Here is a 14,761-nt window from a genome sequence, read left to right as displayed (position 1 = left end):
GCAGAACCACAATAATGTCTTCTTGGTTGACCTACTCAATCTGTTGTGCAAACACAAAAGTATCTTCTTAGTTGGCATAACTCAATGCATTGCTGGCTTTATTTAAGTTCTATTGGTTGACATAACTCAATCTATTGCACAGCCACAATAGCGTCTTCTTGGTCGCCATAACTCAATCTTTTGCTGCCTATATTATTGTTTTCTTGGTTGAATTACTTAATCTGCTACATGTCCTCAATTAAGTCTTCTTGATTGGCATACTTAATATTTACACAGTCAAAATAGTGTCCATATGGTTTATATACACCATTGGCTGCACATTCACATTAGTGACATCTTGGTTTACATAGACTATCTGTTAATAAGCCACATAATTTTCCTCTTGGTTGACATAACTCTTTCTGTTTCTCAAACAATAGTGTCCTCTTGGTTGACTTTGACAAACTGTTGCACTTCCACTATAGTGTCTTCTTGGTTGACATACTCAATATGTTGCACAATCCGAATCACACTAACAGTGTCAGTTTGGTTCAAATGCTCAGTATGGTTTAGTTATACATTTTTATGCTCCCCAAAAATTTTGGGGGGAGCATATAGTCGCAGCTTTGTCTGTCTGTGCGTGTGTCCGTCCGTGCACAATTTTTGTCCGCTATTTCTCAGCAATTAATGACCGGAATTCAAGAGGAGATGTGCATATTATCAGCCGGTTCTGGTCGGATGATTTTTCACAGAGTTATGGCCCTTTGACATTTTCCATTAACTGTACATATAGTGCAATTCTTGTCCAGGCTATTTCTCAGCAACTAATGACAGGAATTCACTGAAACTTTATGGGAAGCTTCACTAGCAAGAGGACATGTGCATATTATCAGCGGGCTCTAGTCAGATGATTTTTCACAGAGTTATGACCCTTTGAAATTTTCCATTAACTACATATAGTGCAATTCTTGTCCAGGCTATTTCTCCCCAACTAATGACTGGAATTCAATGAAACTTTATGGGAAGCTTCACTACCAAGAGGAGATATGCATATTATCAGCCGGTTTTTGTCGGATGATTTTTCACAGAGTTATGGCCCTTTGAAATTTTCCATTGTACATATAGTGCAATTCTTGTCCGGGCTATTTCTCCCCAACTACTGACTGGAATTCAATGAAGCTTTATATGAAGCTTAACTACCTTGAGGAGATGCGCATGTTATTTGTGGGTTCTGGTTTGATGATTTATTTAGAGAGTTATGGCCCTTCGAAATTTTTAAGTTGCTAAACCATCCATCGTATTATTTTGTCCAAAGTTATGCCCCTCAAGACGTTTCCTTTTATCTGAATATATAGTGCAATATTGTGACAAAAAAAACCTTTGGGGAGCATCACCCGTCTCCAACGGTTTCTTGTTTCTGCTGGTATCAAGTTGTTTTGGGCCAGTGGCAGCCCCTACAAATCACATTTGAATCAATAGTGCAATGCAACATTGCTTAACCCAAATACTATACATCAATGAGGAAATAGTACAGGCATAAAACTAAAAAATAACTAATATGAAAAAAAAAAATAAAAAGCATTAAATTAAGATAAAATATGATTTCTTTTTCTCATTAATGAGACAATTAACATACTTTTACTTGTGCACATGCTTGTGCAGATATTTATTTTCCCACTTCACTAAAAAAATAACATTGTTTTAATTATTTGTATTTTGATAATGTATTGGTATTTGAATTTCTGTAGTGCCTATAAGTTTCATTTTAGGGTCCAGTCAAATTTTCTCTAGTTTGGTTTCTTACAGGAAAAATGTGTGTTGGGTGTTCAAATAAAAGGGGAACATGTAAATAAATACTTTTAACCAGCATTTTATTTATCTAAATTCTGTTTCTTAAAGAACACAATTCATATAACAAAGACACAAAGACTAATTAAAGTACTACCAATAATTATATTATGGTATGAACTTATTGAAGAAACCGAGACTTGACCGGACCTAAATTTTTGCTAATGTTGCATCTTGTTTTAATGCATGGTCAGTTGTACATGTAAGCTACACCCTTAACAGCTTTTGGTGTCTTCATTTTTGACGATGCTCCGAAGAAGCTCGTCTAAGTTATCATACCATGAACAAATTCTTCACAATGGCGACCTATGCAAAAGACCGAGCCAGTCTGATTGAGATAGCTTGATTTTTCTAATCTAGCATACCTCGCTGATTATCATTGATAAAGGTAAAGGAAGCTCAGCTATAAATAGGACAGCATATTCTGGGAAAAAGATTTAATAATAGTTTGAAAACATTAATTTTAAATCAGTTATATTCAATCCATTATATGTTTATAGATCAATGAAAAAACTATGCATTTTTAGCTCGATTATTATATATGAAATATATATAGTGGAGCTATCCTACTCACCCCGGCGTCGGCGTTCCCGTTAGCGTTCCCATTAGTGTTAGCGCGCAAATGTTAAAGTTTGCGTACTACCCCAAATATTTCCTATGTCCTTTGACATATTGCTTTTATATTTTGCATACTTCTTTACCAACATGACCCCAACCTATAAACAAGAGCAGACAACTGTATCAAGCATTTTGACAGAATTATTGCCCCTTTTATACTTAGAACATGCATATTATTGATAAATCTATGTTAAAGTTTGCGTACTACCCCAAATATTTCCTGTGTCCCGTGACATATTGCTTTCATATTTTGCATACTTGTTAACCAACATGACCCCAACCTATAAACAAGAGCAGACAACTGTATCAAGCTTTTTGAGAGAATTATGACCCCTTTTATACTTAGAATGTGCATATTATTGATAAATCTATGTTAAAGTTTGACAAAACAACACTTACCTTACATACCACAATGCACTCCATCCAAACCATCCCCCACGCCCCCCCCCCCCCCCCCCCCCCCCCCCCCCCCGAACCCCCCTCCAATTTTTATTTTGTTTTTCTTATTTTTGAAAGATCATCTATTAAATGATCACACACACACACATTATACCCCCTCTCCCCCCACCCCCCCCAACCCCCCCCCCAAAAAATTAAAAATAAATTTAGTTTTCTTATTTTTGAAAGATCATCTATTAAATGATCACCCACCCACATTATACCCACCCCCCCCCCCCCTTTCCATGATGGCTTACGTTATACTGTCAAGCACTTGAATAGTCGAGCGCGCTGTCCTCTGACAGCTCTTGTTATACTTAGATTTATAAATCTATGTTAAAGTTTGCGTACTACCCCAAATATTTCCTTTGTCCTTTGACATATTGCTTTCATATTTTGCATACTTCTTTACCAACATGATCCCAATCTATAAACAAGAGCAGACAACTATATCAAGCATTTTGACAGAATTATGGCCCCTTTTATACTTAGATTATTGAACATTTGGTTAAGTTTTGTGTTTTGGTCCATTTTACTCCTTAAGTATCATAGCTATTGCTTTCAGACTTGGAAAACTTGCTAACAATGGTAAGGGGACTGTACAGGGCAAGTTGCATAACTCAGGTTGGCTTTTTAACGGAATTTTGGCCCTTTTTTGTCTTAGTAACTTTGAATATTTTGTTAAATTTTGTGTTAACATCCACTTTACTTCTAAAGTATCAAGGCTATTGCTTTCAAACTTCAAATACTTTCTTACTATCATGATGCTACTGTACCTGGCAAGTTTAATTTGACCTCGACCTTTGAATGACCTTGACTCTCAAGGTCAAATTAATAAATTTTGCTTACATTGCCATAACTCCTTTATTTATGATCACATTTGATTCACACTTTGACAGAACAACACTTACCTGACATGCCACAATGCACTCCACCCAAACCATCCCCCACATCCCCCTAACCCCCCCCCCCCCCCCCAATTTTTTTTTTCTCTTATTTTTGGAAGATCATCTATTAAATGATCACACACCCACATTATACCCCCCCCCCCCCTCTCCATGATGGCTTACGTTATACTGTCGAGCACTCGAATAGTCGAGAGCGCTGTCCTCTGACAGCTCTTGTCTGTATTGTATTTGACATTTGTCGTGACTAAACAAATTGAGAATGAAAACGTGTATAATTAACGTTTAACGCGATCATGAGTGTAAAGAAAACGAATGATTTCGAACCTGCCATTTGTAAACGTTATAGTGAATATGGTATATAAACAACATAATAGCCGTACGATATCTATGAAACTCGCTTTTATGCGTGCATTCTCATTTTGCATATTTAATAAACTTTTCAAACAGAAATTACAGAGCCACATCAGTGTACATACTATGTTTGATAATCATTCGTTTGTTGGATATTGTTTGCTGTTTTAAACACATATTAGGTCATATCGCAGAGATTTAGTTAACCTTACCATGTGATCATGGGCGAATTCACGTATTCAAGTGCTCTTACGACTATGTGCTCATACCTACTTTCGGGAATCATCATAAAAGTATGTCGTACTTAAGGAACAAACATGCCTAAGCTTATTGAATAAGAGAAAAAACAATAATCAAAAGAGAAAACATTATATATTCATACAGATGGGCATGTGAAATCACATCCGTACACAATTATCATTAACTTAGGAAAGGAAACAACGAAATATAAAGTTTGGTATGACATATCAAAAAGCATGGTGTAATTAAAGAGCATGTCAAGTTTTGAATATATCTGCTGAAACGTAATGTTATAACACACAAATGTTTTACTGTAACAGAACGTTTTTAAGATAAGTGGTACAGAAAATACACGTCGAATATTTAAAAAAAGATATTTCTTGTTACATTTGATCAAGAATGTAACCCGCCTCCCAGATTCGCTGAATGGGTCAAGTTCCCCACGGGTACTACTTCCCCGTACCCCCAAATGTTTTTTCGTACCAAAATTTATTTTCCTACCCAAATTTTTTTTTCTTACTTTTTTTTTTTTCGTAACCAATTTTTGGTTTGTACGCAATTTTTGTTGGCATAATTTTTGTACCCAAAATTTTTGTACACATTTTTTTCTTACCCAAAATGTTCGTTCCCACATACACAATTGTGGTGATGTAGATAAACTTAAATTGATGCTTTTATATCCATCCTTTTCAAAAGCATCGTCACACCAGTACTGTCAGTACTTTGATTGTAGAACAGATTACTGGGCGGCATGCTATTTTACAAGTTTTCATGTCAGTTTGTTGCTGGTGGCTGTCTTTATGGACTTGGTTTTTCTAGGATTGTCTGAGCAGTGGATCAGTCCATTTGGTATGGTCGTTCATTAGGGCTTGAGTGACAGGCAGCTTTTAGAGTCTCTGCTATGTAATGGCTTACTGTTGTCATACATGCCTTCAGTTTATGGTTCAGGAATTAAAGGAGCTTTTAGAGTTGTCAAAACTTGTTTGACCCCACGGACAGTTTTCATTGCAGACATTCAAGCTGTTGCCCATTAAAATGAAATAAAATTTGACGTTGGTTTTGTAATGGTATTGACATGTTTTGGAATGGGTTTCAGAAAAGGTACACTTAAGTAAGAGCACACATGATGTAGAAGATTTAGGTCAGTTATCTGTACTTTCTATTCATTATACTACAGTTAAAAAGAAAGCCTAATGGTTGGTCACTATATAGCACTATACTGGTTACATAAAAGTATAAAGACCAGATGAAGATTATGTCTCTATGCCATAAACTCTTAAATTTTGTGAGTAAAGCTTTTATATGCTTTTTTTAAAGCAAAATATACATTTTGTTGGAAAAACTATTAATACACTATCTGAGATATAATATAATATTTATTCTTTACAAACCAACAATTGACACAACTAACATTATTTCTTATGTTTTTGTTAGTATTACTTATACCAGTTGTAACTTGTAAGTAGCTAAGGAAATTGCCTTCAGCAATCAGATTCCATAGCAACAAAAATAGCCCAGTATTGGTGAAAAATTTTCTCGTAAAAAAGAAAGCTGAAGTTGTTGCCTGTGTTCGCCATGTACACATTTAACGAGTGTAGGCTAGTCCAAGGATTCCGTTAATGAGGAAGGGAAGCCTGCTGTTGTGATAGATGGGAAGCCATAGGCAGTCACTTTGCTCACAGGCAACATTTGTACAGCTGCTGATTGCTTCATAAAATAACTTATTTTTTATCAAATGTTATATTTGTTCACTTTTTATTTGCCATAATTTTGTTTCTTTTCCTTATTTTTTTCTAATTGTGTGTAATCATGGGTCAAAATAAAGTTTTTAATTTAAAACATTTACATTGTAAATCATGATTTGTTTTTTGGACATTTTTTTCTAATTTTTTTTTGCAAATAGTAATTTAAGTATGGCTTGAACATTATAACAGTATTTTAACCTTCCCACTGGGTGAGAGGCGTCAAGCATTGCACTTGTGTGATGGTACATATCATGCTTATGTTTTTAACTCCACTTAAAGAACTGGATGGATCTTGCCCAAACTTTCATAGTTGAATAACTTAATGAGTAGATGATTGTACAGGAATCAATTGAAGCTGTGACAAATTATATCCTTTGGTATGTTTTTTCCACTGATTTTGGCATGTATTGAAGTTTGTCATTAAATGCTTTATGTTGATAAATATAAAAATTTGATTAAAAAGCTCCAGTAAAAAAACAAGAATTCAATTTAAAAAAAAGAAGAAAAAAAGTAAACCTCAACAGGGCTCGAACCACTGACCCTTGGAATAATAGAAAACCCACTTAGACCACTGGGCCATCTGTGCTCACATCATTAAGGATGTCAAGCATTGCACTTGTGTGATGGTACATATAATGCTTTTGTTTTTAACTCCACTTAAAGAACTGGATGGATCTTGCCCAAACGTTCATAGGTGAATAACTTAATGAGTAGATGATTGTACAGGAATCAAATGAAGCTGTGACGAATTATAGCCTTTGGTATGTTTTTTCCACTGATTTTGGCATGTATTGAAGTTTGTCATTAAATGCTTAATGTTGATAAATGTAAACATTTGATTAAAAAAGCTCCAGTAAAAAACCAAGAATTCAATTAAAAAAAAAAGAAGAAAAAAAAGTAAACCTCAACAGGGCTCGAACCACTGACCCTTGGAATAATAGAAAACCCACTTAGACCACTCGGCCATCTGTGCTCACATCGTTAAGGATGTATTTTATACTTTATATAAGCAATCCTCGTAGTTTGACAAAATAAAACTATAACAACAGAACTCTCCAAATTATTCAATCGTTTCGCGTTGCAACGCTATATAATTTTTAGGTTTTTAAATCGTCAAAAGATGCATATAATGGCTATTTTAGAGCATGGTAAATGTTCAGTGTAACTGTTACCTCACAAATATCATAACTATAACAAAAATTTGCGAATCTGAAACAACTTATTTTAGCTCACCTGAGCACAACGTGCTCATGGTGAGCTTTTGTGATCGCCTTTTGTCCGTCGTCCGTCATACGTCGTCAACATTTTGCCTTGTGAACGCTCTAGAGGTCCGATCTTCATGAGACTTGGTCAGAACATTTGTCCCATTGATACCACGACTGAGTTCGAAACTGGGTCATGATGGGTCAAAATCTAGGTCACTAGGTGAAAAAAAGGAAAAACCTTGTGAACACTGTAGAAGTCACATTTGTTGCCAATCTTCATGTAACTTTGTCAAAATGTTTGTCTAAATGATATGTTGGTTGAGTTTAAAAATGGTTCCGGTCCGTTGAAAAACATGGCCGCCATGGGGCTGGCAGTATTCCTTATATGGCTATAGAGAAACCTTGTGAATACTCTAGAAGTCACAATTTTTGCCTTATCATTATGAAACTTGGTGGAAACATTGCTTCTATTGATATCTCGGACGAGTTCGAAAATGGTCCAGATAAGTGAAAAAACATGGCCGCCAGTGGGCGGGGCAGTTTTCTTTATATATATATTGTGGAAACATGTGAACACTCTAGAAGTCACATTTTTGGTCCAATCTTCATGAAATTTTGTCAGAACATGTGTTATCTGGATATGACGGTTGAGTTCGAAAATGGTTATGTTTGCTTGAAAAACATGGCTGCCAAGGGGCGGGGCATTTTTCCTTATATGGCTATATATGGCTATAGTAAAATCTTGTTAACACTCTAGAGGCCAAATTTATTGTCCGATCTTCATGAAACTTGGTCAGAAGATTCATCCCAATAATATCTTGGATGAGTTTGAAAATGATGACGGTTGTTTGAAAAACATGGCCATCACTGGGGCGGGGCATTTTTCCTTATATGGGCTATAGTAAAACCGTGTTAACACTAAAGGTCACATTTATTTTCCGATCATCATGACACTTGGTCAGAAGATTTGTCCCAATGATATCTTGGATAAGTTCGAAAAATGGTTTTGGTTGCTTGAAAAACATGGCTTCCAAGGGGCGGGGCATTTTTCCTTTTATGGCTATAGTAAAATCGTGTTAACTCTCTAGAGGCCACATTAACTGTCCTATCTTCATGAATCTTGTTCAGAAGATTCATCGCAATAATATCTTGGACAAGTTCAAAAATGATGCCAGTTGGTTGAAAAACATGGCTGCCAGGGGGCGGGGCATTTTTCCTTATATGGCTATAGTAAAACCTTGTTAACACTAGAGACCACATTTATTTTCTGATCTTCATGAAACTTGGTCAGAAGTTTTTTTCCCAATAATATCTTGTTATCTCAGGTGAGCAACTTTGGGCCTTTCAGGCCCTCTTGTTTAATTGGTCAATTTACCATAACGTGGAAAGGCCCCTTTAATACCCATAACATTTTATTTAAGTGAACAGACCAAAAAACAATTGCATAAACATTATTAGTTTGGGTGACCCTTGAAGTTGTATTGGTTCTCCAAAACTGTATATTGACACATCCAATTTTTGGGATGTGATCAATCAACCTTGGATAAAGCCTAGTGAAAACCCTGTGTGATTCAATTTGCACTGCTATTTTGATCAAGTTATTATAAGATTTCCTAAATCTGTCTGGGGGCACAGTGACAAACTCCAGGAGCATGACTTTGAAATGAAAAAAGATTGATGAATTTTCAAAAAACTAAGCAGAGGCAGATATCCTATTTAAGATTGTTAAGAATTGAGTAACATTACAAGCAATTAAACCTGTTAAAAGTGTGCTCTTTTTGTCACTGTTTGCAGGCATATTAACCTTTAAAATACAATTTGGTGGGGAATCACACATGTTTTCTTTCCTTAGCAACTTCATGCTCTTAAATATAAGGACCCATGCCCATTTCCAATGTAGCGAGAGTAAAATACTTAAATTTATTACCACTGTTTTACAGAGTTGTGAACCCCTTCGCTGCCATGATGGGCAAGTCTAAGAAGGAGGAGGAGAAGGAGGTGGACTATGACCCAACACGCAGCAGCTACCACCCCATAGACCATGCCTGCTGGAAACACGGAGACAAGTAGGTACATTTTATGACCCAAGATACAGCAGCTACCACCCCATACACCATTTCTGCTGGAAACACGGAGACAAGTAGATACATTATATGACCCAAGATACAGCAGCTACCACCCCATACACCATGCCTGCTGGAAACACGGAGACAAGTAGGTACATGATATGAACCGACAGGCTGCAGGTATCTCTCCTGGTCCCAATGATGGCCACCAGGCTGAGGCGTGTACTGTTCCACTTTGATTCAGGCCTTAACAGCTAATTTTTTAATTTCTCATATGTATGTGGGTTTGAAGGATGTTTTTATGCCCCTGGATGGAATGATCAGGGGTATATTGTTTTAGGTCTGTCTGTCTGTCATTCTGTCTTTAACTTTCAACATTCAACTTTACCTTGGTCATAACTTTTGCAATATTGAAGATAGCAACTTGATATTTGGCATGCATGTGTACCTCATGGAGCTGCACATTTTAAGTGGTAAAAGGTTAAGGTCATTCTTCAAGGTCAAAGGTCAAATATATGGAGGGGGCATTGTGTTTTCACAAACACAGCTCTTGTTTGTTCAAGGAATATTAATGTTTGAGGACATGGGTTTCTTCAATGCGAAAGCTTTTGTATGCATTACAAATCATGAACAATCAAATTATTAAATAGTTTAAATAAAGCTGTTCAAGTAACATAAGTCCTTTATATACATGCTAACGCGACAGATAGATGCATACTCATCATGCAATAATGAGTCGTATGCCATATACAGGTAGCATATCCTGTTCAAGAGATATGCTGTCCACTAATTTGACCACAAAGCCAGCAGAGCTTAAAAGTGGACAGAATAGCTGCTGACCAGACTTAACTCGAGTTATGTTTATCACATATGGGATACATTAAAATTTCCTTGTTTGCATAAAAATGCTCAATTATCTTATTTTTACTTGTTTTCAGAGTTCCATACCTAGCTCTCGCTAAAACATTTGAAGCCATAGAAAATGTCTCAGCAAGGTATAGTTCTATATGAATATAAGTCATTAATTTTTATTAGATATGTCATTTCTAAGAAAGCATGGAGAGAAACAAATTTTAATAGTTTTAAAAACACATCTTCCGTATTAGTTTGCAATTTTAATTTTATTATGGAATGGTACATGGCTTCATTTGCCATGTTTTTTCAAAACTTAACTTTGTAATTTTAACATAATGATAGGCTGAGTAGAACTGTTTCTGAATTTGATATTACTTACGTTACAATGACACCAATAAATAAACAACTAATGTTGGCGTACAGAAATATAGCATTTATTTTTCAATAGAGATGTCTTTAAGAGCAACTGTAGGTTGTAAAACTTTAAGTCTGATATCAAAATGAGTAGACATGGTTAACTTATTGATTAACTAGCCATTCAATAATTACCAAAACAAATTCTAAACTATAAAACATTGGAATTTTGTTTATTTTCCTCCTTTAATTGACTTTCAAAAGTATGATTTGATTAACCAAAGTGTGAGCCATTTGGGAAGCTAGGAATGTGTTTGACAGACATTTCTTCAAAAACGTATTTGAACACTGGCTGCAGTGTTTGTCGGAGTTTGACCTAAGTATGTATGGCTTTCAATACCATAGTACACTATCAATTGCAGATTGAAGATAGTAGAAATCCTAAGCAATTTCTTCCGCTCAGTGATAGTGCTCTCCCCTGATGAGCTGTTGCCCTGTGTGTACCTGTGTCTCAACAAGCTGGCCCCAGCTTATGAAGGCGTCGAACTGGGAATTGGAGAGACTGTGCTTATGAAAGCTATTGCACAAAGCACTGGTACCATGTTATTACCATAATGTGTCTTTTTGTTATGCCCCTGGATCGAATGATCGTGGGTATATTGTTTTTGGCCTGTCTGTCTGTCATTCTGTCACTCTGTCATTTTGTCTCAAAACTTTAATAACTTTTGCAATATTGCAAAAAACAGCAACTTGATATTTGGCATGCATGTGTATCTCATGGAGCTGCACATTTTGAGTGGTGAAAGGTCAAGGTCATCCTTTAAGGTCAAAGGTCAAATATATGGCTTCAAAGCGGCGCAGTAGGGGGCATTGTGTTTCTGACAAACACATCTCATGTCAGGTTTTTTTTACCTTTATATAACAGACGCCTAATATGGGCGTCTTCCCCCTCCGAACTAGACCGTTTTTTCCCCCTTACTGACCAAAAAATTCCCCCCTTAAAACAAAAAATAAATATTTTTTTAATAGAAAGATGTGTCTCATGATTATATTAACTCAATTCTTTTTCAATTTAATCTTGTCAGACGTACTAAATTATGAAAAAGCAATGAATATAGTGCAAACATGTACAAATGTAAGAATGAGAAAGTAAGTAAACAAATCCCCCAAAGTGGAAAATCTCGCGTAAAATTTCCCCCACATAAGGGCTAAAGGCCCCATCCCCCACAACCTCCAAAAAAACCTGCATGTTTAATGCCTAGAATATTGTTATCATTTGGTGCCTTTTTAGCTCTCCTGATTGCTCAGGTAAATTTTGTGACCGGTCTTTGTCCGTCCACATTTGTTCGTAAACACTATAGAGGCCACATTTATTGTCGGTTCTTCATGAAACTTGGTCAGAAAATGTGTCCAATGATATCTCGATCGAGTTCAAAACTGGGTCATGCTGGGTCAAAAACTAAGTCACTAGGTCAAAAAAAAAGAAAAATCTTGTAAACACTGTAGAAGTCACATTTCATGCCCAATCTTAATGTAACTTTGTCAAAATGTTTGCCTTAATGATTTGTTGGTTGAGTTCAAAAGTGGTTCAGGTCCGTTGAAAAACATGGCCGCCAGTTGGCTGGGCAGTTTTCCTTATTTGGCTATAGAGAAACCTTGTTAACACTCTAGAAGTCACACTTTTTGCCCAATCATCATGAAAGTTGGTCAAAACATTGGTTTTATGGATATCTCAGACGAGTTCGAAAATGGTCCAGATCGGTGAAAAAACATGGCTGCCAGTGGACAGGGAATTTTTCTCTATATGTATATAGTGGGAACATGTGAACACTCTAGAAGTCACATTTTTGGCCCAATTTTCATGAAAATTTAGTCAAAATGTTTGCCTTAATGATATGTTGGTTGAGTTCAAAAGTGGTTCCGGTCTGTTGAAAAACATGGCCGCAAGTGGGCGGGGCAGTTTTCCTTATTTGGCTATAGAGACACCTTGTAAACACTCTAGAAGTCACATTATTTGCCCAATCATCATGAAAGTTTGTCAAAACATTAGTTTTATTGATATCTCAGACGAGATTGAAAATGGTCCAGATGGATGAAAAAAACATGGATGCCAGTGGGCGGGGCTTTTTTCTCTATATGTATATATTAAAAACATGTGAACACTCTAGAAGTCACATTTTTGGCCCAGTTTTCATGAAATTTGGTCAGAACATTTGTTTCCTTGATACAAGAGTTGAGTTTGAAAATGGTTCAGGTCAGTTGAATAACATGGCTGCCTGGGGGGAGGGGGCAGTTTTCTTTTATTTATATAGTAAAAAAGCTTGTGAACACTCTAGAAGTCACACTATTTGCCCAATCATCATGAAACTTGGTGAAAAGATTGGTTTTATAAATATCTCAGATGAGTTCGCAAATGGTCCCGATCGGTAAAAAAAACATGGCCGCCAGGGGGGTGGGGTAGTTTTCCTTATGTAACTAGAGAGAAACCTTGTGATCGAATACTATAGAAGTCACATTTTTTGCCTAATCATCGTGAAACTTAGTCAATACATTGGTTTTATTGATTTCTCGGACAATTTGAAAAATGGCTCTGATTGGTGAAACACACTTTTTAGCTCACCTGATTGCTCAGGTAAGGTTTTAGAATTGGTCTTTGTCCGCCGTCCGTCCACATTTGGTTTGAAAACACTCTTGCATTCACATTTCTCAAGCATTCTTATCAAAGTTGCTGAAAGATCTCAATCAAGTTTGATAATGAGCAAAACCACATAATAAAAGCCTTAATTATTGCCCTTAAATTGTCCAAATTTTCATTATACACTTTAATACCGTTATTTCGAAGTTGTCGGGACTGTTAAAAAAACTTCGGATTAACGATAATTCGAAATGAACATATGACAAACAACTTCTTTGATTCTGTAATAATGAAACGTTGTGAAATTTGCATGGTTTGGTTACACGCTGCTATTAATAATTGTTTTACTTAAAAACGTTAACTAGTCATTGCAATAGATTTCTACTTGTAACAAACGAAGGAATAAAACGATTCTTTTTGTGCTTTTTATGTTTTCTTTAAGTACAGAGCATATTAAATATAATGAATATGCACTAATTATCAAATCGTATAAAATATCATGAATAGCACAAATTATCAGACAATAGAAAATATAACAAATTGCACAAATTGTCATACATGTTAATACAGATGAATACATTTTCGGAAAGGAATTAACATTTTTTGTAAATAAGACGTGATGTCAGCACTGAACTGGACGGGTTTAACATATTTGTCCAATTTGTCAAGGACATTGAAGAACTCTCTTCCGCCCGTGTTTTGCTCGCAGACGGTAGAGTTTATATAAGATGAATTCAATTGGACCACATTTACTCGGACCTAATGTGACACGTTTATTTGTTACTAAAGAATGCAAAACTACATAAATAGTAATTATCGGCTTATGACTACATTATAAAATTAACAAGCTACGCGCAGACGACAAAGGTGTAATTATCAGCTTTAGATGCGCCACGCCCAGACAACATAGGTGTGAAATTATGCTCAGCGTTTTGCAGCTTTGACTTCGGAATAAAGATTGATGATTAGGTGTGAATTATAGTGTTGGGACCGACAGAATCAATTAGAATTAACAATGTTTTCGGTTTAAGGAAGTTCAGATTAACAATGAAATTTTACATTAAACAAAGAAGAACCAAAATCGGGACCGGTAAAATACTTCGAAATAACGGTGACTTCGGATTACCGGTGTTCGAAATAATCGTGTTAAAGTGTATTACTGTGAAACCATTATTAATCGTCAGGCATTAATTTTCATAAATTTCGTCAGTCGACCGATCGGCGAATTTAAGATCCTAACGAACAATCGTGCTCTATGTTTTAACAAATACAAACACTAAGTTGAACAATATTTTAAAACTTTACCGTAGACATGAGGCATTAAATTCCAACATAATCCATGCACACATTCACTGCTGTTTCGTAATCAAGATTAATCCGGTTTTAACACAAAGGGATGTAGATTACACAAGGTACTTAACTGACACGTTACACTTCTTTTAAACGCGTGTGCAGTACAGCTGTATCGAATGCGTTGACTTCGTTTATGTAAAATGGTAATGAATTAGCGCTAATTGTT

General features: G+C 35.9%; 1 protein-coding gene across 3 annotated transcripts in view; it reads left to right on the top strand.

The window, feature by feature from the left end:
- The window catches only part of LOC127866131 (DNA ligase 1-like), a 95,646-nt gene that overhangs the window by 47,468 nt on the left and 33,417 nt on the right, over positions 1 to 14,761 (top strand). For all 3 annotated transcript variants that reach the window (XM_052406535.1, XM_052406536.1, XM_052406534.1), the window contains 3 exons: positions 9,273 to 9,398; positions 10,337 to 10,393; positions 11,030 to 11,202. In XM_052406535.1, the coding sequence (XP_052262495.1) occupies positions 9,273 to 9,398; positions 10,337 to 10,393; positions 11,030 to 11,202 (356 nt within the window). The remainder of the gene's footprint in view (positions 1 to 9,272; positions 9,399 to 10,336; positions 10,394 to 11,029; positions 11,203 to 14,761) is intronic.

The sequence above is a fragment of the Dreissena polymorpha genome, chromosome 2, assembly GCF_020536995.1.
Source record: "Dreissena polymorpha isolate Duluth1 chromosome 2, UMN_Dpol_1.0, whole genome shotgun sequence".
Classification (NCBI taxonomy): Eukaryota; Metazoa; Mollusca; class Bivalvia; order Myida; family Dreissenidae; genus Dreissena; species Dreissena polymorpha.
This window is presented reverse-complemented; position numbering and strand designations above follow the sequence as displayed.